Genomic DNA, 23,640 nt, shown 5'->3' with positions numbered 1-23,640 from the left:
ACTCAGTAGATGTTCTTTAAGAGTAATCTGAAATGTTACACAAGCACTTTTGATTTGGTTAATCCTTGAATCATCAAAAACTACATTTAAAAAAAGAAATCTGACAGCATGACAATTAAAACAGACTTCTATGTATTGTGTACATTTTCTGTGTTCTTTTCTGCAGAAAAGAGAAAGGTAATTAAAATACATAAAGGCCAATATTACATGCACAAATGATATATATATATATTTCTAGAAAGCAAATATTCCAATCCTTCAGTCACAAAAAAACATGGCAAAATAACTAAGGACAGTTGGTAAGAGATGGTGTCATTCACACTCACTAAAAATGTGACGTATTTCAAATGGTAAGAAAAAACCTCTGGTTCTTTAGCTTTATAAATAGACTATAAAATAGTCTTTCCAAAGAACCTCAGTTTCTTTTTACTTTAATTCTTCAATGTCCCAAACAGTTTACTAGCTCTTCTGGAAATTGCACAAATCTTTACTGCAAGATTGCAGGTGATGAATAAAGCCAGACAAAGCACGCTGTTAGACCATAGTCATAAAAATTCTGCTATAGCATAACACACCATCAAACCAAACGTTTGCTCTTTTTCTGCATCACAAAATTTTTTGTCTCAAGCCACAACTCATCGGGGTCTGCCAAGTTTTACAATTTGGTTTGCATGACTCATCTGAGGGATCCTGAATTTATCGCCCCGTCCACTCCATGTTGGACCTTCCTCACAATCAGCTCCTTAATGAGTTCATTAGGAGGACGAAGACAGCAATGACAGATCAGGTTACATCCCATGCCCAGAGAGCCTCAGGAGGAGAACCCCTGACCCCTGCCTATGTACACAGAGATACTGCCATCTGTCAGGCCAAACGCATCCTGTTGTGCAAGCAGACATCAATCCCATTGCCTTGTCAAACGAGCCACAGGATTCTCCCGGGTAACACCATAAAATCAACAAAAACCATAGAGCTAGCTTCTCCACCTCCTCAGAACCACGTCAAGAACTGTGCTTCAGGAGGGCAGACCACACTGCCACCATACCTAGACTACAGTGGCTGGAGAATGTATTGTGGACATATTATTTATTGTTTGCAAATAATGGACAATTACAATACAACAGGCAATGAAATGACCAATCATTTATAATTTTGCATATTAAACGCAATGTACGTCCGACACCTTTTAACTCTAGCCCACGTTTATGTAAATTTTCAAAATAACCAACATATTTTGGTTTGATTTTTCTAATTTTTCTTTTTTTCACCCCAAAACCCTTTTTTTTGTTATTCTAACAGCAGACGGCCCAAGTTCTATCACAAAGGGGAAGGAGCTGCTATTTCCTCTCTGTCAAAAAAACTGGCACATATCTATAACCACATGAGAAGCCGGGGCCAGGGTACAGCTTGTTACCTGGGGCGAGCGGGCCGATGAGGAGCAAGTCTCTAACGAGAAAAAAACCACAGCACGTTTCAGGACTTTCGGTATTAATCACCAACGCTGCAAATACGAAGAGCCAAAAAATGCATTTCTGCCTTCATTTCAGTTTATAACTTATTTTTTCTCTCTTAAAAAGAACAACAACAACACATACAAAAAAAATCCCCCTTGAGGCAGGAAGTCACATTTGGGGCACGCTACAAGGTGCAAAACTGACTGAACACGACAACCGACGCTCTGTCTAGGAGACGCACGCAATGCTTCCAAACCTGGGCTTCTTCAGACTACCACGCCGATTAGTAGGACCTTAAAATAAAACAGAGTTGAACCGTGCTTTAACCCGACCAGGGTGTGAAACCCAAGGTACTGCGGAGACCACCATTCAGAGAAGACCCAGCAGCATACAGAGCCTGCAGCAGTGCAGAACACCCACCCTGTGAAACCCCAGCAGCCCGCAAGAGAGACGGGCTCCAGCTAGCCTCCCCCAAGCCCTCGACTGGACGCTCCCCGCAGAGGTTCCACGCTACACTGCAAATGCTTCTTTTAAACCCTCAGTTCATCTTTGGCCCCATGACATTGTCGAATCATCTACCAGCATTCCGGCATTCCATAAGAGCCAGGCGGACTGGAATAATAAAAAAACCCTGCTTTGCCAGGTTTATTCTGAGCTCATGTCAAATCTATAGCGTAGGTATAACAAAACAAAGAGCATTTTAACTAGAACAATTAGAAGACATTTTACCGAAGAACTCTAAACCCAGGGCTACCCAATCTCCGCCCTGGGAGGCTTCAGTCCTGTGGGTCTGACAGGTCTGTTCAAGCTGTCACCAAAATTAGAACACGTTATTATACCAATGAAGCCGACAATTTTTGGGACTGTCCAGTTAAGATTAAAGGTGGAACAAAAAACCTACAGATGCCAGAACTACTCAGAACCCAGGCTGGTTACCTCTCTTCTCTAACCTGTAAAGTTTAGCAGCACGCTTTTGCTTTAAAGGGGAATGCAACACTTTTTACAGATTGGGGTTATAATGAGTCGGCAATGGTTAGTGCATTTCAACCACAATAAGACTACCAAGTACACGGTAACGTGTACAACCTCCTATTTACATCACAAAAGAGACAAAGTGTCAAATTATGCGCAGCACTATACTGCAGTCACTGTCTGCGAGTCAGAGAGAGGCACCGCATCTTCCAATGATGCGAAAGCAGCAGTATTTCATTGTAAACAGGCTTTAGACCAAGTACATTCTGATACAATAATAACAGTTAATATTTTCATGAAACCGACACATAAAAGTATCAAAAAACCTGTTCTCTTGTATGTATTACAAAAAAGAGCAACATGCCAGCGGACAAAAATACACTCATAATAATTAACGTTGACAGGAGACCGTGTTTCTCATTTGCTTACAGAGACTAGTGAGCAGGAAGGGTTGGCTTAAGTCACAATTTGTGCGAACTCTCGCTCTTACCTGTCGGGAGACCCACGGTTTCTCGACTGCCTGCGACCACATAGTACTTTCACAAAGGTCAGGATTTTACACAATTCAAAATCTGTACAATTTTGAGATACTGTCTAATTATTTTGTTACTGAGATAAAAGAGCCGGTCTGAGAAACTGGGATGGCAGTTTCCCTTTAAGAAAAAACCCTGACAAAAACACTTTTGACACCGTGAAAGTTGCACTACGTTTTGCTGCATCCAAGTCAGATCTCACATCACTAAGATCACTAAGTTGGGGCACATAGTGTTCCAGAGATCAAACTCTGGATCGATTGACTTATCAGCAGGAAATGGGTATAGGCTGCAGTTGATAGGAAGGCAGAGAAAGCCCAATTTACACATCTTATCTATCTGTCTCCTTCTAGGAACGGACTGAAGTTGCGTATTTTGCATTTTCTCACTTGAGGTGCTGACATCCTTGATAAAATTAAAATAAGAACTTAAAAACTGGAATGGTTTTATTTAAAACAAACTTATGAAGACTGACCTGTAAACATTAAGTAATGGCATCAGTAAGTCTTGTAATTCAACTAATTTAATTAACATCATAAATAGATAATATCATGAATACAGAATTTGAAAAGGATTCAATGAGGAAAATCTTCACCTGTGATCTTTAAAGAAAAAAATACTGATGATTTGGATATATACATTCCTTCTGCCAAGCTAATGTGAGTTCACGGAAAATATTTCAGCAAAGAAATGGTGATCAAGTTAATTTCCATTTCTTTAAAAAAAATGAAATTATGATTCACATTTTTACCATTTCCTGCCTTTACATTTCTTTTTTGATTTCAATCTGAATTCTGGTAACATCTTGAATTTTAATACTGTGGTTAATCGTACCAAAGCGAACGAAGAGATGAAAAACTAAAAGCTGAGAAGTGCAAACCACTAGGCTACCCTGCAGACAAGTTTCTAAAAACTAAACACAACCTATCTTCTTTTCCTCTACGACAGTACAACTGCTAAAAAAAGTTGACAGTTTGATGCTGATGCCTTATGTCACAACCTTGATCACAGCCTAGGAACTCAGAATAGTTTCTCCATTCAACAGTTCAAGGAACACAGTAATCAAAGACAAGGAAGACCGCTACAGAGATGTGGTTTGAGGAGGTGCAGAAACAACCGTAAAGATGTGAAATATGATGCAATTAAAAAACTGTGATATACAATGAACTCCGATAAAAACTTTTCTGCTTTGTCACAGTCTGCCAGCGGTCTTCTCAGCTATGTGGCTAAATGCTGTTGTTCAGAGAAGAAGGATGTCCTACTATATCAGGTAGCCACAAGCAACAAGACCTCAGTCTTAACAGCTTTTCCCATGGTCAGAAAACAAGGCAGACCCCTACTTCTGCTCAGGAAGACACAATAAATAATTGCAGACTGTCAAAAAGCAGACCCACGAAACTTATAAAGCCCAAAAACGCCCCTTACTTCATTGGCAAAATTCAAAGCCTGGACAGCTAAAGAAATCACACCTTTTAACATCAAGCCTGCATCTCACGTTGTACTGGAGAGGTATGTGTTAATTGGGGAAAAAAGATCAGTTTGGCAAATTATTCAACAACCAAGAGCACCACACAACATTTATAGTGCTTTCAATTCAAAACATATACTGTTCTCTTTTTCTCAGTGGAGGGCTAAAGAACCCAGTGGTGAAACCGCACGGGACAGCAGACACTTGACACAATTTCATTTAAGACCTCCCTTCTAGATTTGCCTTATTAGTCAGGCTGCTTGTAAATGAGATTTTTCTCGTCTGTCGTTTAATAATGAGACGTAAATCTGTGTCGCGTTTTGATTTCTCACTTCATTCGCCAGAAAAAAAAAACTATAAGGTGCCACCCACCGTTCCAAGACATCCGAGCTGGTCCCACGCGTGAGGTTTGTTTTTCTAGCTGTTGTCGGCGTCAGTGCGGTTTTGGTGAGTAAGGGACTAAGGTGTATGAAAAAGATACTCTTCTCACCTGAAAAGGGTCCATTACATCTCGGGGACATTTCTAAACCTCTTGGAAAACATCAGCAGAAGACATAATTGACAATAGAAAATGGAAACTACGGGGGAAAATGCACATATAGCTAAGCTATGAAAAGAATATGCAACTCAAAGTCATTAAGTGGTCCGTGTTTCTGCTAATACACTTACTCAGTTATACCATGCACATTTTTCTTCTTCACCAGTTGTTAAAAAAAACACTTTCTTCAGATGCTGTGAAAACAGCCACAGCAAAAAAAAAAAACAACCTAAAGATCTGAATGTGCCGTGAGTCTGCGGCATTGAAGACGTTCTGACTGAGCGTTTGCTGTAAAAAGGCTCGATAAGCAGCACCGCTTATTCCTGGTTTAAACACAGGTTTCGGAATTAAATGAGAGAGCGCGCCATGTGTCAACGCTAGAAGTGACAGGCAGGTCGCATGACTCAAAAGGGGTCTGGCAGCCCGATTGCTATTCGAACAACAAAAAAACACTGTACGAGAAGAAAAAAGCTCCTGCTGCCACTCAGCCACTCACTGGAAACCGGGTATTAAGATCTAAGGCCACAGATAGTTTGAAAAGAAACTGACAGAAGCCAGAAAACCACAAGGGGGAAGAAAAAAAACACGTCAGGGCTTCGCTCTCTGTGAGCTCTCATTTCAACTGATTCAGAATCCGACTGCGCGCCGTGCGGCTGATCATAACTTGCTATTGGGTTCTGTCACGGGGGGCTCTTACAATAACCTGAGCTGATTCATTTCCTCAAGCCTGTTCATTTGCAAAACATCAAACATCACACCTGGTCCAGCGTGGGCCCGTAAGAAGCCCCCTCGGCAGCGTCCCGCCCGTCCACCCCCCTGGGCTTGTCTGGGCTGGAGCTGCTGCGGGGCTGGATGGGCGTCACGCCGGCCTCGGCATCTCGAGCCCTGCAGCTCCCTGCCCAACCCGAGCCCCCGTGCCGCTGCTGGTCTTCCAGAGGGAAGACATCTCGCTTTGAATGATGGAGAAAACAACCGTTTCATAAACACAGAACCTGCCCTTCGTGCCTTTACCAGCTGCGTGTGGAAACGAGCACGGTGGAGCGCGGCGAGCCGTGGGAATTAAGATCGCGGTCAGACGCCGAGACGTGAAGAGACACAGCAGGTCCCCGAGGGGCTCCGCTGGAGAAAACCCAAATGTCATGTGCATTTTTGTTTTTCGCCGCCGATAGGAAAAAGAAAATCTGCGACGTAAAACTCCGCGCTGCTGTCTGGCTGCTTGACTGGCGGAGTGACAAACGTCTCTGTTGTCATCTGGTGACCTGGGGGGGGGGGGGACAGGCTGGTGTCGAGAGGAAAGTCTGGTGGTGAGTTTGGCCCCACGCCAGCCACCGCGAGCCCCGGCAGCCTTGCTCAAGTGACGAAAAAGGCAAAGAGGTCTGATTTAAACAGGAAATCTTGTCGGCAGAACAATGAGACACCTGAAAATGCGGGTGGCAATGCGGCACCTGTTCACACAGTCAGGAAAGGCCGGGGGTTCAAGCTGTGAACTCTGCAGGGCTTTCTGGGGCTCTGGTTTCACCCAACAACCGCTTCAGTGATAACAGCCCTCCAGTCACAAGTCTTAATGCTTAAAATCTTATTTAACCACTTACACAGCCACTCCGAAGAGGTGTTTCAATAATCATGTTATTTTATATAATTATATATCATTTTAAATCAAAGGATGTTAAAACTGTAGAGCTCAGGGTTCAGTCCAGAGAAGAGCAACCAGACACATTCCAGGGCTTAAAGGAACACCCTGCAGGTGTGGAAACTGCAAACCTGCCCCCTGAGGATTTCAATTCCAGGCACCTACGGCTCTGGACCCACTCAGCGCTAATCCACGGACAGTGAGGAGTCTTGGTCTGCCAAAAAGCTCCTGCTGCAGCAGAATCCACAGCTATACAGGATACGAGAGGAGTGGCTACACTATCTCTAACAGCTTCAGAGCCAAACAAGCTCTCTCCCGCAGTTATTCCAACCCAGCCGAACAGTAATTACATTTACTACCGATTTCCACACCTGCAGCTCCTGATGTTCAGGGCTGGAGGCCTACCGGCTCTGCCCATCTGCGAGTCCGTCTTCTGGTTTCGGTCTGAACCGAGCACCTCAGTCCACCTTTTTAATCTTGGTTAAATCTCCATCACAGTTTGTTCCAAAGCCGTTTCTGGCTGATCTTAAAGGTCGGCATCACGACCTTCAACCAGAGACTAGACACGTCAAAAAAAGTTGCAAGTCTGGGGAGAGGGTCGCTGGGGTCAATAATATTCTGTAGAACATGAAATTAAAACTCCCATTAGAGCTTCAACTGTTATTTCACAATGAAATGAAACAAGCTCGTACTTAAAGGTGACCAGCCGGTACCCAAGATATAATTGACAGCCCACTGCACTAGAGGTGATGAAAACCACATAAAAGGGAGTTACAGTAGGTACAACAGGCTGCCAACACGTTCTAGACTGCATGTGGTTTTTATGAGGAGGAACCCCAAAGTCACCTGAGAATCACACCGCCAGACGTCCCGTCTCGCACACGACCTTTGATAAGCCCCAAAAACACACCGCTGGCAAGAAAAACAGACCTGCGGCTGCAGGAAAGAAGGAAAAGGGGGCTTTTCCTTCTCCAAGATCACAGAACAGGAGAGGGGTTTCGGGGACTGGAGGGGCCTTTTAAGATTATTTTCAAAGCAACCAACTTCTAATTTTATTTAAAAACATAACTAAAAAAAATTCCAGAGGAAGCCCTGATAATCAGTTTCCTTTCGAACAATTGTGAAACGAAAAGTTAAAGAAACGATAAACGAAATTAAAGACAGCAGAATCGCAGAAATCGGAGAAGGCCGCCACTCTGCTTTCCCAGATGGTGGTTTACTTTTCTCGTGAAATGGTCATGATGGGAAAGGCTGCCGAGATCCAGCTCTCGATTTAACGCGAAAGGCACATGGCAGAGAGTGGCGACTACTGCGAGGTGGAGAATGACTGTACCAGGTCTGGGAAGTCAGAACTAGACTGCAGACCCACAGTGAGGCCCCAGCTCAAAGTGCATGAGAACTCCTCCATTATGTGAAATTTCTGGAAACCGGAAAGAACGCCCACCCAAGACTTCAAGATCTCAATTTCCTCAAAGTCAGTGGTTTTCCTCAATTCAAAGAAAATGAGCAAAGGAGGACTGCCTCCTCAACCTCATCACAAACTAAAAAAAAAATTAAACCGAAATGCATAGTTAATGCTTCTGGGGAATACAAAAAAAACAGGTAAGTGGTTTCTTATAGTCACACCTGTATGCTTCACTCAGCAGCCGCAATGCAAATTTTAAACTGTGGCGTCTCCAAGCACACAAGGAAAATATTACCCAGAAGACGAGACTCCTCAGACCACGGCTTATACTGCCTGAAGCCTTTCACTTGAGTGTTCTCAGGATGGTTTGGGTGAAATGTCTGCAGAACGGGCCCCTGGAATGCACTAGTGTGCAGCCTGCTGACTTGGATGAAGTGGTATTTTTACATCAGACGTCACTTCCAGGGGTCAGATGGACTCCAGGGAAAGTCCGCAGCGGAACCTGCCCCAGATAGAGAGCTGACCCGCTGACCCTTCGACAACCAGATCCCCTGCCAGGAAACCACTGTACTTCAACAGAGCTCCGCTGACCAGTGTGCTGCCAGGACCAGGCAAAAACCACTGTGGGACAGAACTATACTGTTAATTACTGCCAAGTGAACAAAGGCCAGCGCTGAAAAAACTCTCTAAATAACTTATACCTCTCTGGCCCGACTGACAAAGTCCCGGGTTTTCCCCCATTGTTCAGGTCTGTGCTGTACACAGTGTACAACCTGTCCCTCCTGAGGGGTCAGCACACGGACACAGCGTGCCAAATGCCATCCGTGTTTTTAATTTTGGCACCGTTATAGTTACCCTCTCCACCCCAGAAACACGAGACTGACGCTCTCTAGCTTTTCAGATTTGCAAAATGCTCAGACCTAACTTTGCATAGCACTATGAAGAAGCAAGGTGTTTCACTCCAAAATCACAGCTGGGCCAAGGAGCTTCTGAAGCTGTGTAGCGCCCAGTGAAATGTGCTTTGCGGTACTCTTCAGACTTTCAAAAAGCCGTTCTAAGTTCCCTGTGCTTTCCAGTGCCATCTTAGTAGAAACCCATTTAATAAAATACTGAAAGGTGCCTGACCCTGCCTCTGGGTGGTCCGAGCAGGCCAGGAACTCTGCCACAAACAGTAAGTGCTAACAGCACGTGAAGGTCACGAGCAGCTCACGTCGCGAGAAGGAGTGTGCTTTATCGGGCCTTGATGCCTACAGCGTTCTGGATACAAGGCAAGTCATTCAAATGGGAAGATGGGAGTCGGGCCCAATCCTATCAGCCTAACACAGTGACGTTCAAGTGGAGAACACGCAGAAGCCCACGGTGCACTCACTGCCTCGAACACCAGGCACCAGTGACCTCTCCCCTAGAAGCGAAGAGTGCACTTTCATAACCAGACTTATTTCTGCATTTCGCAAGAAACTTCACACTACCTTTAGTTCCTGTAATGTGTGTATATATAGGGTGTGAGTATGCGGATGGATGAGAAAACACCAAGAGTTGTTCCACCTTGCAAACCTTTCGTCTGATGGAACCGATACCACTGATACCATAAAGCTTATGCATAGCCTGCGAATCAGGAATCAGAGCCAGGAATTTCAGGAGGGTGGGCTTTGACTGAGCCATGCCCCTGTAGGGCAGGAGCTGTCAGTGATAAAGTGATCATTCCCAAGCCGGATTACCAGCTCTGTGCAACCTTTTCATCCACAGCGGCATCTCCTGTGCACAAAGTGCTTCTTTACAGGTCTCTCACTGAGCCAACAGGCCCACGAAGACAGCAACACCTGCCGGGCTGCCTGCTCACATGAGACCCTGTCTAATGGAGTCGCGACTCAGCAGTCTGCTCTGTCAAGACGACCTGCGTGTACTTCAGCGCCTGGCCCAGCAGAAAGCACGTCGCACTGCCTTGTCATATCGCTGACAAGTGTGTGGAGTCACAATAACGGATGTTTTCTTTCAGCTGCAGACAGAAGCAGAATGTTTCTGCTCACGTGGATGAGAGTGTTGACAATCTGCCACGGTTCTTATTCCAAGGCTGCACACGTTTAGCTGCTATGCTGTTAGAGCACACAGGCCAGTTCCTTCATGGCGGCCCGTGCAAGCTGGTGCTGCGTTTGCAGAGCACCGTGGAGCAGTTGTCTGGGCTCTGGACCCTTCAGAAAGGGGCTTTGCTCCTGCCGAACCCTGCTGTACCAACATGCACATTGAAAAAAAAACAGTGCCTCAACAGTAATTAGTCACATTACAGACTTCTTCCAGAAAGATGTTCTCATTATGGCACTATGCTACCATGAGCACACTGGGGGGGGGGGGGGACACAGGATTTTTTGCTGGACTTCCCCACGCAGGGTGTGGGCGTGCAGCCCGAGCCGAGTGACAGCTGCGGAGCCCGACGGGGAAGGGGCTGGCTTTTTGGGGGGCACCTACCACTCCATGACGATGAGCAGACACTTCTTGCTCTGGTACAGGTTCTCGTAGACGTCCACAATCCGCACGATGTGGCTGCAGGGGGACGCCCTCCAGTGCAGCTCCACCTCCCGGCGCGCCTTGGGGCAGTCCTGCAGCATCTGAGACAGGGGGGCGGGGGGGAGGGGGCAGGGAGGAAGGAGGAAGGGGAAAGCGAGAGGGATGGGGGAAAAGAGGAAAGAAAGAAAGGAAGCGCAGAGAAAAGGGAAGGAAAGAGGGGAGAGGGGAAAGAAATGATTTTTACTCCATCCTGGGTTTCTACACAAAGAGGTACTTGCTAATCGTGTCTCAGCAGGTGATAAACAGCCTACGAGCCGAACAGGTTAAGATGTAGCTACACCTGATGACGCATGGCAGCAACAGCACGAAGAAACGGGTGCTGACCGCCCCCCTGTGGCGAGAGCTGGGAACTGCCACTCCAGCTGCTGACCCCCATCTTTGCTCGTTTCCAATAGAATGCTGCCATCTGGAGGGGAAGAACAGGAATCACAAGCTCTGGCCCACCATCTGTGTCTATTGCTTGACCCTAAAATAAAGTCAGAATTATTGTGACCAGCTTGGCGAAATCCGATTTAAAGCCTGACAAAAGTTTTGTCGGAGAAGCTGCTGTTTATTTTCCCAGATTGTTTTTGGCTGCTGACCAAGCTTTGGGTCATTCATGTTTTCAGCTTCGGACTCTCCGATCGAGACCACAGGCTCGGGAGCAAGCTCACAGTCAGGGCTTGCTGCACCTATGACTGAAAAGCGAATTTTTTCTAGTGGGGACCCTCCATTCAGCTGCTCTGAACAGCTGAAACACCCCTCAGTGTTATCTGGGATACAGTCTGAGCCTCTAACCCTCTGCAGGAATCTCCTAACTCTAGTCTTCACAGCCTAAAATCTGATGAGTCAGGTGATCAAGAACCAGCTGCCATATCTGAAGGCCCTTTATACCATTCTGAGCACATACTACCGAGTGGCTGTGAGAATCAAACAATTCTGCCAGTGAATCCAGCATGAAAGAAGTGAAAACACCATTTGACCATGGAACCACTGACTTATTTTTCAAAACTAAAAACCATTTTTGTTGTGAGTTATTTTTACAGTCCCTTTACAAACACATTTGACAAGAAAAGTTACTTGAAGCCATAAACACAAAACGGGCTGCCTGTGACGTATCTCATGCTGCCGCATGTGTCTGAAGGGTCAGGGATTGAGCGTCTACACTGCTCCAGGGGGAACAGACCACATCCTGGTAATCATTAGCTGCTGTCAGAGCAGCTGGACGCCCCTAGTGGCTCACACACTGGGAGACAGCCAGGACGCTATTAATAGCCAGCAGTCCTGAGTGATGACAGGAGCTTAGCCACCCCGAGAGACAGCCTAGGGGCCAGCGCTCTGTGTGTTAATCCACCGACACGGGAGACGGCTACTCACTGAACTGGATAAAAGAAGGAAAGAAGTGCGATCCAGTGAAGGAATTACCAAACGTACTTCCGAGCACTTGGAAAAACCCGACCAAACCTTACGAAAACCTTGTGCAAGAGAACTCATAACAGGCACAGGCAAAGCCAGAAGGGGGACAACCTTCTGGGAGACAATTCCCAGATTTTCCAAGGAAAAGAAATGCTGGACTGAAACAGAGCCCTGTCGGTCTGACCACCGTGGGGCTGAGAGGAGGGAGGTAGAGCAGAGGCCGGCAGCAGCCTTCTCACTGTCCACTTCGATCAGCCCTGGACCAGAGGGTGACAGGTGTCCAAAACAGGCTCAGATGAAAAAGGAAAGGTCACATCCTCCGTGCTGTTGTGCGGAATTTCTCAACGAACTTCTACTTGGCACATTCCCATACTAATCCCAGCCTGCCCCCCACACATCCACACAGAGGAGTTCTGGGGGAGGTCGAGCACGAGTTCAAAAAAAGGCCAGTACACTGGGCAGCTGTCCCTCATTCGGAAGTGCAGAAATACCCGCTTGCCTGTTATCGTGCTGGTCTGAGCCGCAGATAAGAACCGAAGAATGCACCCACGACACCAGCAGGGCACCTCCACAGAACCCAAATAAGGACATCGGAGTCCACCGGTTATAAAAAACCTTCCTCACGCAGCGCAGACCGCAGAGAGACCCGGGGTCACCAGCACCCCACCACACCCCCTCCTCGGGCAACCTGCACCCGCCCGCTCAGGTCCTGTTACTAAGGGCAAAGGGGATCCACCCCATTCATAGAGCTGGGGCCTCCTCTAACCCGAGCCCAGTCGCGCCCCGAGAGTCTTCTGGTCAGCCTGCCGCACTCCTTCAGTGGCGGAGAAATCAACGGGCTGTTCGGACAACCCGACCACAACAACACACCTCAGGTGAGGTTTAACAAGATGTCCTGCAGGAGAGCCGCAGCACAGACACAACATTCCAGAGCTTCGAAATCTCACCAGCCGGGGGACAGGGTGTGTACGTGGGGTGTGGGGTTGTGTTTTTCAGGAAATAAAGTCTTCAGATGTCAAAAGTTTATCACAGAACCTTAGTGAAATCTCTGTATTACAAATCAAGCTACTTGTAAAAACTTGTAACAGTTTGCAAGGTCCCCTGTCGGTACCATCACAGTATTAACAGGGGACGCAGTCGTGGTTTCACTCTTTACTCAGTGTGGGTGTGACAGGTTTCCCTTGGCTTTTAGGGACACTCTGGACAGTCTCGGAGGGCTATTTGAGAAGCACAGTTTTGAGGTTCATCATCCAGGTTCTTCAACTACCAAACTCACACTGGGTCACATCCAATAAAATGCTGGCGCTGAGATCATGCCGACAACGAGATTACGCTTCTCACTTTCAAATTATAAAGCGCAAAAGATTTAGAGAAAACAGCTGAAGATTGATAAAAAATACAGGATAAGGGCCTTGCGCTGCTAAAACCAGCCTTGGCGTGCTTCTCAATGGAAGTGGAAAATTGTTCGGATAAGTTCTAAGAGCTTTACACAAACAACTGCCAGCGCGTTAAGAAAATAAGAAAGTTATGTTATGTTCGGTCAGCCCATCTATCCCACTGAGTAATCAGGAGCAAACCGATCCAAGGATCTCATCCAGTCTTGTCTTGTATTTCAAGCGGCTGCAGTTAGAAGAACCGCAAGAACAAGCCCACCACAATCAGAAAGGTGATCGAGAGACGCGGCCAAGGAGCGTGACCTGGGGAAGACCGGGCACGCTTCTCCAGTACTTGAAGAGCCAGTGCTTCTGTGCAGAGCTGGAGGACAGCAGGCAAAGCAAAGCGCTCACGCGACGTCATGACACCCCAGTGGAACTGTGCAGACTGCTCTACACAAGAACCGGCCAGACCTGGACGGGTTGAGCAACCCCTTTCACGTGCTTAAAGAACGTCTTCGCCGCATCAAACTCTGATCTGTACCAAATAAAGGAGGGGGAGAAGAGTAGGCGATTTCAAATCATGGCAAAAATGATTTTTCTCTCTCCTTTGCTTTTAAATGCGCCACAGAGAAACGGGGACTCTCTTTCTCCCCCAGTCGAAGGCATCAGCGGAGTCTTGTGGTGGGATGTGTTGTGCACACTCTGCTCCAACCTACACCGCTATGCATTACGAGCAACGGAAAGAATGTGGCTCCCCGGCCTTGTAAGTGATACTCTGGCCTGCGGGGCTGCTGAGGAATTCTCGCACTGTAACCACGACGACGGGCCGCATTCCAGATGGAATCCCGAACCCCCAGGAGTTCCAAAAGAGGGCCAGAGCAGAGGCAGAGCTGGCATGACACCTCTGTGATTATTTTCTCGTGCCAACGCTACACAGCAGCACGCGCACGCTGGGCCTTACCGCTCTGGCAGAAGAGCTCTTACTGTTTTTAACGTGGGGTGGTGGTGACCTTAACCCCTCTCCCCCAGATAATACCGCTACGCCGTGGAAGATGGGAAAAGTTAGGAGTACAGGAAATGGATAACTTGTCTGCTGTCCAGGAAAGTGGTCTTGAATTATTTTCCCCCAAGATAAAGATCCCTTTTTCTCAGGATGTCCTGTGCTTCAAAATAATTAAGGTTTTACTCCAAAATGACAGGTCTGAACAAGTCCTGAGAAACACTCAGAATGCTGTCTGCCTTATGGCAAAACTTTCTTCACTTATCGTAAAACCATTTAAATTTTCCAGATTTGCAGGGAAGGAAAAAAATCCATATATTAAGTTTTGTTGATGCACATCTGTGAAACCATTTAATATGAGCAACTCTCTTCTCTGTGTATGAGTGAATTGTACAATAAAAAATGCACCACAATACATTTCTCTGCTCATTTACCCCGAGCACATTTTCATGAGAAAATCGGTATTTAACTGGCACAGAGCACAGCATATTTACAGGGGATTACTCAGAACTGCAGGGAAGTGCTACACCTATCCAGGTAGGGTAAAGGTCCATCATGATAAGCCACTGGAATGTGAGAAACACAGGGCTCCCAAGCCAGCATTTAACACAAAGACCTCTAGCTTGGCTTGAGCTTTTTCAAACCTCCAGGTTAAACCCAGGAGGGAGAATAATCGGAGCTGTCTCTTTAAGATTTAACCTAGAAAAAACACTTCAAAATAGTCATGTTGGTTTTCAAGCGTCTTGGTATCGCCTGTGAACTTTCCCCACCCCTTAATGACACAGAGCACAACAGGGAGAGACAGAAGAATTTGAAATTCCTGCATCAAGCGGTGAACCCGCTCCCTTTTCACGAGAACCGAGACGTCTCCTGCACAATTACACACGGCACTTTCACTTTTTGGCTTTGACAGTACTTTTTATCCGAGATCCCCACTCCTCCCCCTCAGCTGGGAAAGCCTGAAATGGATCAAACCGCTACAAAATGAGAATCTTGTCATCCTGGAGTCTGCGGCTGTCGCGGTCAGCGGGCAGATGGACTGGTGCTGCCAGCCACGGGCATCTCTGCCAGTGTCATTACGCTGCTGAGGCCTGCCCCCCTGCTATTGTCCTCCCTGTAATTGACACAACTTCGAGCCGACTGCTCTCCGGCCTGACCGGCACCCCCTGCGGCCAAACCCCCATCACACCTCCCTCACGCACCCTGGTGGAGTGTGCGCCTCCTACAGCACAGAGAACAGGGGCAGTCAGGCATGCGTGGGTACTTGCCTATCTTTTTACACGGGTCCCATTCAATTGCTGTCCGTCCAGCCCACATTCACTCAAAACAAGGCAGCAGCCACTAAAAAGCACCAGCTTATGGGAGCCTGCAGCTGGGGAACACTCGAAATGGCTCAAACTGCTGTGCAAAAGGAGTCTTCTCTAGACCTCACCGAGGTCAGCGCTGTAGCCGAGCACGTGAACACAGACCGAAGCAGCTGTCAACCCTCGTGAGCTCCTGGCCTTGAGCTGGGAAGGACGCGCTGACAGGCACAAGCCTGACCCAGGTCCCCCGCCGCAGGACTGAGCGAGAGCCCCCCTAGCCAAACCCCTAAGAACAGTGGCACGCTCTCCCTCGGCATCTTCACGCCAGGACCCTGCAGCCCGTGAGCCCCGTGAGAAGCTGGCAGGCGTGCAGGTCTGCTGCAGCCAGAGGAAGACGCAAGGGAGAAAGAAAACAAGAATCTAGGGCAGCGCAGCTCGTCTCGGCGCGCAGCAGGAACTTGGTGTGCCCAGACAAGAGCCTGCGGGCGCAGGAGATGACAATTAAATAAGCGTCGGCTGCTAACAACACAGCAAGCGCCCAGCCAGGCCGAGCCACTCCAAGACCAGCAGGGATGATGAACATCTCCGGGAGCTGAGGAGTCCTAATGGGCTCGTGGAATAGCCTGCAACAAAGCTACAGATACGAAGAGATACGGCTCCATTTCCAAGTCCTGCAAGATCTCAGCATTAAGTCTGTGTTTTTCTTTTAACTCAAAATCAGGTCACTGCTTCCTTCCTTTCCACTATCTGCTGTTTTTCCCCCCGCAAAAATTCTAATTGAAGCAGAAATTTTAAACCCTGTAGTTCTGACATTAGGATTCCACATTTCCATGGGTATTACAATATACATAGATGATAATTCTCAACAGGCTAGACAGGCCAATTTGTCTCCTGTAACTGGTCTTAAGACCTAAAATAAAGAATCCTTTTGATAGCACTGTATTAGAAATACAGTACTAACATTTCAGAACTTACATCCTTCCGACTGGAATTTCTCTAAAACACATGTAAAATAATCATGGTTTTAAAACTGCACTTTTAAAGACTGTGCTTGTAAGAATACTTAAAGAGCTAAAGAACAACAACTACAGTATAAAAAAGATATAGTTCTTCCAATGTCACACTACATATGAAAATACTGCAGCAACAACATTCAGATCTTTCCCAGTCTCCATGATCACACCCCCAAATACACTCAAGTCAATTCTCCATGAGATTTAAAGCTGGAGAATCAACAGCACTGGTTTTGAAAGCTCCAGGGTGGCCAGGTAGTGGGGACCAACCTGAAACCTCAATTCCCTCTGAGCCCCAGAAGCATTAGACTCGGAGGGAGAACGCACAAGACCCTGACCCACTCAGCTTCAACAGACCAACAAATAACCAAGCCTGTGCCAAGTATCACTGCCTGTCCTCACATGATCCCATCAGGAGGAAGAGAGCTAATACATATTGTCAGTCTGCGTGCTTGTGCTATGAGCAATCCTTCAGTGACTAAGGAAGAGGGTTGCTATGCAATTTTAAGATTACTGCAAGTTTTGCCTAAATTGCAACAAAAGGCTGCCGACCTAATTCCCAAAAGGTTACTTATAACTGCACCATGATTTAAGAGCCCCGATACACCTTGTAATGAAATTAAATATCAGCTGCTCGGCCGATGTGACAATTCCGTCCCTGTTTCTGCGTCTCTCCTGCGAGATGGTGTGCTCGCTATGGGCCAGGAAATAAAGCACTTCAATGCAATCTGGCTGTAAGAGCTGCGGGATCATTCACACTTCCCGCACTGCAGTAACAGCTCATTCCGAGCTCAAATTAGCTCACCTTGGCCTACCTGTACCTTGAACACAAGCACTGAGCTGGGAATACACATCCCAAATTTCTGCAGACGCTCCTGCCTCTTCTAGCCAGCAGCTGATTACTTGCCATTTTCAGACTTATTTAGCTGAAGAAAGCTTATGTTCTTATTAAACGTAGCCTCTCAAATTCAGGTTTTGGATTCAAAGGATTAGAAACTGACACACACACACACCTAAGAATGCATTACAGAAGAACTAGGAGGAACCATGCGGGGAAAAAAAATCTGTAAATAAGTATGCCTACAGCTCTAAGGCCACTCAAATACCTTGAACAAACAACAGGTACACTCATTCCTCTCCAGTGAACACACTGTGGTTGAAAACAAACAAAGCAGAACACCACAGGACAGGCAAACAACTTCCTTCTTTGCAAAGAAATAAAAAAAGTCCAAATCAATTCTTTCTATTGTTCTTGTGAAATTCAAGAAAACCTCTAAACCAGAAAAAAAAGTCCAAATAAGAAGTGACTTCTCATGAAAGCTTCCCTTTGAAGGGTCCGGCTGGGCTGTCTGCAGACAGCTCACCAGCTCCTGGCAGCAGGTGCAGAAGCACAGGGGTTTCCTTCACTAGCTAACGAAAAAGACCCCATTTCAAAACTGCACTTTTTTCAACATATTTTTTCAAAAAATACCAAAAGGAAGCTCACACACCATATAACAGGAACCGGGCTAAATGAACAAGTTAACAATGAGAAGACGCTCAGAACTGCACTGTCATTCTACCTTTCATTTTTGATTATTGTTACGGCACGATTAATTACAATTAGCCAATTACACAAAAAATAACCCCTACTGTATATCAAATCCTTACTTCTACAAAGCTTGGGAGCAACATGCAAATTGTCCGGTTCGGTAAAGGTCTGTTTATCTTGCCATCATTTTTCACCAGCTGCAAGCTGACATGCTGGGCCATTAGGTGGGCAGGTGGAGTATCTGCATGCAGTCCAGCGGCTCAGGAGAGACCCTTTTTTATAAAAAGACATGACTGATAATACTGCCAGCTCTAAAAGGAATGACAATATACAGCAGTGGGCAGGACTCATCGCTGGAAGGCTATGGGTTCAAGTTCCAGCTGTGAAGAGGTACTGCACACTCACTCACCCCAGGATTCAGGAGGATACCAGCATTGTTGGGGGTAAACCTGTGACAGACTATCAATCATCCCATCCAGTGCAGAGACAGCCCTCTGCCCTCTTCCCACCACAAAAAGTGGGATGAGCTCCGATGAGCCTGCAGCGTGGACCTCATTACACTTCAGCACAGCAAACAGTAACCAGCCGAAAGGAGCTGAGGAGCTTCAGGCCTGAACACAGGGGATGATGAGGGCGCATTCTAAAACCCAACACAGAATACTTCGAGGGCACCAATGTAGCAGCGACAGGTGGAAACTGCAGGGAAGTGGCTTCTAGATTTAAAAACTGGAAACAACGGCCTGCAATCCTTCAAGAAGCACCAGGACAACACCCTTGGAATGGCAGGATAACAACTTTCGAACAAGTATGACAACCCAAAAGACCTTCTCTAAATTGCAACCTTTCTAATATTCTTTACAGAATTTGCTGTTTCCCCAGATGTGTAGTTTCTAAGTATAAGTTTCTAAGGCCGAGATACTGTCACCTAGGAAAATGCTGGCGAAACCCATCCAGTCACAGGATCTGTTGTGCTGCCCAACCGGCGCCCTGATCTTCCAGCGTCGGAGTGCCGTCACACTGAAGAACACATGAAAGACTTCACCCACGTCAACACTCGCCAGCAGAGTAGGAGGGTGACTGTTGCACCAGGTAATCTGATGACCTCAGTGCGTATTAATCATGACATTCATGAGCTCGGACTGCCTCAAACCCTGAGAAAGCACTGTTTATTAAAAGGCCGTGACGCCACTGCTTCCAGGCGACTCTGAGCGTGCTTCTCTTCCTTTTGTCTGGGACGTACAGACACTGTTTCCAGCACCATCTCTACGGGTGAGTCATGCGAAGGTAAATGTCAGTGAGAAGAAAGAAATGGAAAAAAACACTAGAAAGCAAACCTAAATTGTCCATCTGTGAAAAGCAGAAAATGTCAGCTCTAGGGCTTCTGTGCTTTTTGACGGTTGATTTTCAGAAATAGAAATGAAGAGGCACTTCAAACTCCTGGTAAACTCCAGGCTCCACCCTGATCACTCCTCTGAGATATTTTTAAAATCATGCGCTACAGCTACACTGCCCTACTCTAAAAACACTGGACTTGAGAAAGAGGCACCACAGATCTCTGCTGTTCCAGCCCCTGGGCATGGTGGCCAGGCAGGACCAGGCGGACACTAAACTAAATCAAATGAAGGTCTTATTTTCAAACTCCCTTCTAGTTGGAAGCGAACCGATTCACTCGAAAGTTTCTGCGTGCAGTGATGAGCAAGATACACTCAGGAGACTTAACACTCTCAGAGTAAATTCTATAACTTTAGTGCATTTCCTGAAAGTCGTAAAAATTGACAGAGAATAAGTTTCTTTTCCACATATTTGTACATGATGCCGACATGACTCCCGACCCGAGATCAAGCGTTCCAATTCAATAACCGCATGTCTCAGCTGCTCCAGCTCCCTTCCCTCTCAGATCCTGTTCTTGCGCTCCTGGTCTACAGAGATCCACACAGGTCATGGTGCAAAGCAGCAGTGCAGACATCAGACATACTTGTGAAAACACTTAGCAAAATTAATTTTGATTATACTTCCACTAGATAAGCAAACCTATTCCCCCGCTGAATGGCAGGCAATGTTAAAAATTTGCCGCAGCACATACTGCACTACCATGTGCTAGCGCATGCAACGAGTGTGTGTTGAGAGAGAGGAAGGGACAGGATGGCGATTCAGGGTTTAGACAAAAGAACACACATGCAACACGCATAAAGGCATTTTAAACACCTCCGCAGCACACCCGGAAAGAAAACGATCACAACAGAGAGCCACATGCCCCGTCGTAACAAAGCAGGTCCCAAGATAAAGGAACAAAACCCCTCAAACAGAGCCCTTCCCCAACAGGCCCATCTGCTGGCCGGCCTTTCAGCCCGGGTGCTGCTGCTCAGCGGGAGGGCAGCAGATGTGTGGCCCATTCACCTTCCGACAGCCGCTCACAAAGAGCCCCTCCGCACCGACACTCAGGCTGCAGGAGGCGGGGGAGGGCTGGGGCTGGGGCAGTTACTCTCCACCTGCCTGCGCTGGCAGGCTCCGCGCCCCGAGACGCAGGCCAGCTTAGCTTCTGATCTTGATCACAGGGCGTGACAACGTTCTCCCCCCTCCACCCCAAGACATCATGCTCATTGAACCCCCTCCCTGCCCAGCCTCACGGTGCTCTTTCACTCTTCTAGTCCATCTAAGCTGAAAATCACAGGAAACTGGGCTGAATCAGAGCTGCGGTGATTTGGATGGTGCCAGTCACTCGCCTCCTCTGTGACTCAGCCCAGAGATTTGCAGGCAGGTGATGTGTGTAGGACTGGCGCGCGCGCACACACACACACCTGTTGCTGCTCAGTCAGGGGAGCAACGGAGCGTGTCTGCTAGCACCACACTGAGCAGATTTAGAGGACACCTGACGGGCTGACATGGCAGGCGCCTGATCAGAGCTGCCAAGGACCATGTGGTTCACACGCTCCGAGACTGGCAGTCAGCCGCCTCCGCTGTGCACTCAACAAGCAGGCCAGGTCCGAGGAGTGACGCTGGCCAGGAGCGAAGATGAGACAGGTCACAACACTGGGGTTCATTTGAGGAGTCTGGAACAAGACCTGAAAAAGGATTCCAGGAAGAGTGAGCATCACTGAAAAGCCAGTTACTGAAAAGCCCTGTGACATGCCAAAAGAAGTCACCTGCAATCACTAGTAGGACTTTAAGGCTAATCTTAAAGTCCTGACACCCTGGTTGGAGGATCAGTACACCTGCCGATACCCACTTGTTTTAAAGCTGCAGACACACCGGCCCTCCAGGACCAGGAATGGACACCCCTGACCTAGACAGTGAACCGGTCTGGACGTTTGTGTGCTCATCAGCGGTACTTAAACAGAGGCACAGGCCTAAACTTCAATTAAAATGATCCTGCCATCACGCTCTGCAACTCCTGCTCCATCGGGGACTGCTACAGTCTCACTGTTCTTCATTAAACAATAAACATCTTTAGAAAGGTATTTATTGGCCACTGGCCCAATAAGCGACAACGCACTGCCATCATGTGGGGTTGTGATTCTGCTTGCAGGCTGAAGCTTTCGAGCTGTGTTCTCAACATCCATTTGCAGGTCGTGTTGCTCTAAGCTGTTAGCGGCTCAATCAAAGGTGTTTGATTCAGGAACAGTATGTTTGATCCCGGGACAGTGGCAGGCCAGCTGCAACTGGGACCTGCCTCATTTCTTTGGTCACAAACTGCTTTTGAACCGCTGGCTTGTTTCTTCCAGCTCTGTACACAGGTGAACAAAATACAAAATAGCACCAGAGTGTAATGTTAACATCTGGCCACCAGGTGTCGCCAAGCACAAAGTCTAAAATTCCAGTTCCAACGAAAGCGTGTCAGTCGCCCGCGGCCCCACCAGCCACGATTACCACTTGGGGCTTTCTTAGCTTCCGCGCTGATGCAACCCTTCCTGCTCACTTCCCGCTATCGCAGGTGCACCTCAGCAGAGGCCGACAGCCGTGTCCACAGGCATGTCACAGAGGGGAGGCGAGAGAGGCCATATGTGTCGCAGTTTTATTTTTACAAACAGCCCCTCAAATCAACTCCCATGACCTGTTTCCATCCACGAGTTGTCGCGTCTGCCCACCAGATCTGTGACCGCCAGGTCAAAGCCACGACGCACTCGACAGAAAGCTTTGACCCCGGAGAGCATCGACTGCACAGCGTCAAGCACACTGCAACTCCTGCGCCCTCAGGGATTTCTACAGTCTGACCTTTCTTCACAGAGACACACTTCTTTCATGGGAAACCAATCACTACCAGCACAAAGGACCCCAAATGCAGTGCTGGGAGGCTACATCCTGCACACTTCATAGGTCTCATTAACCCTTTATCAGCAAAATACCTGGGGAGACGGTAACTCCAATTAATCAATTAAGTGATCAATTAACCAATTAATGCTTCAATTAAGTAATTAATGGGAGAGGCAGCTATAAACCAGAGGCACCCTGGGCAATGGGCACACCTACTCCATTAGATGTTGTTAAAATGGAAAATAAGTGAACAAAAATGAATAAACATTTCAGCTCACACCTTACCTCTTGCAAACTAAAACTAAGCGTAAGAGGTTGTCACAGCCAAAAGAACGTCGAGTTCACCCAGGGAGCCCACCCCCTTTCAGACGATGGGACGTCTGGTCTGTTTTTCAAGACGACAAGGCCGTTCGCATCTTTAGAGCCGCCTCCCGAAACTCCCGGCTCCCGCTGCGGCAGGGCGGAACCCGAGCCCCCCCGGACATCACCTGATGCCACCAAGAGGAAGTGCTCGGGCCCGTCCTCGCAGAGCGGGGCAGGAACCAGGACTGCGGAGCTCCTCCTCTCCTGCGCGTGCAGTACAGCTGCTGAGCCACTGACTGAGGAGGGCGTTTCTTCTGAAACCTAGAGGCGTGGAAGTCGGCCCTGGAAGAGGGGCTTGCCTGTGACCCAGCGACCCTGGTGTACTCTCCGCTGTTCCAAACAATTCTGCAAATCAGTCACCAGCCCCTTTAAAGGAACCGAGAGCTCCAACACTTCCATGTTCTGCCAAACGGTGGTTTAGTCACCAGTTTAACCTTGAAACATTCTCATCCCATTATTTTCATATACCTCCAGGTATCTCTTAATTCTATAGGAGCAACGTGACAAAAAAGCATTTCTTCAAACACTGCATATTGGCTTCTAGCTACAGCAGCTTATCAACTCCAACCCAAATTACCACACAATGTAAAAGCACTTTCGGCACAGCCCCATCGCCAAACAAATGTGATAACATTCTGAGACTATCGGGACCGTCGGTGAAAGGGTAGCGAAACGGTTTCATAAAAACGCTTAGAAGTTAGGTGATATAGCTGTCAGTGCTAAACATGAAAAAGAAACAAGAGAATGGACACCACAGAGGAAAGTGGCAATTAAAACAACACTATTTTTAACCTTTCTCCATGGCTGAGTGAAAAAGACTCAGCAGCTCCGATTTTCTTCTAATG

The 23,640-nt window shown here is 47.4% G+C and overlaps 1 protein-coding gene across 1 annotated transcript in view; it reads right to left on the bottom strand.

The window, feature by feature from the left end:
- Positions 1-23,640, bottom strand: part of LOC148831029 (MAP kinase-activated protein kinase 2) — a 51,882-nt gene that overhangs the window by 9,730 nt on the left and 18,512 nt on the right. The window contains exon 2 of the mRNA XM_088921822.1: positions 10,464-10,603. Within this exon, the coding sequence (XP_088777948.1) occupies positions 10,464-10,603 (140 nt within the window). The remainder of the gene's footprint in view (positions 1-10,463; positions 10,604-23,640) is intronic.

Source organism: Atractosteus spatula, chromosome 7 (genome assembly GCF_055471065.1).
Source record: "Atractosteus spatula isolate fAtrSpa1 chromosome 7, fAtrSpa1.hap1, whole genome shotgun sequence".
NCBI classification, from domain to species: domain Eukaryota; kingdom Metazoa; phylum Chordata; class Actinopteri; order Semionotiformes; family Lepisosteidae; genus Atractosteus; species Atractosteus spatula.
Note: the sequence above shows the minus strand (reverse complement) of the source record. Positions and strands in the feature narration are given on the sequence as shown.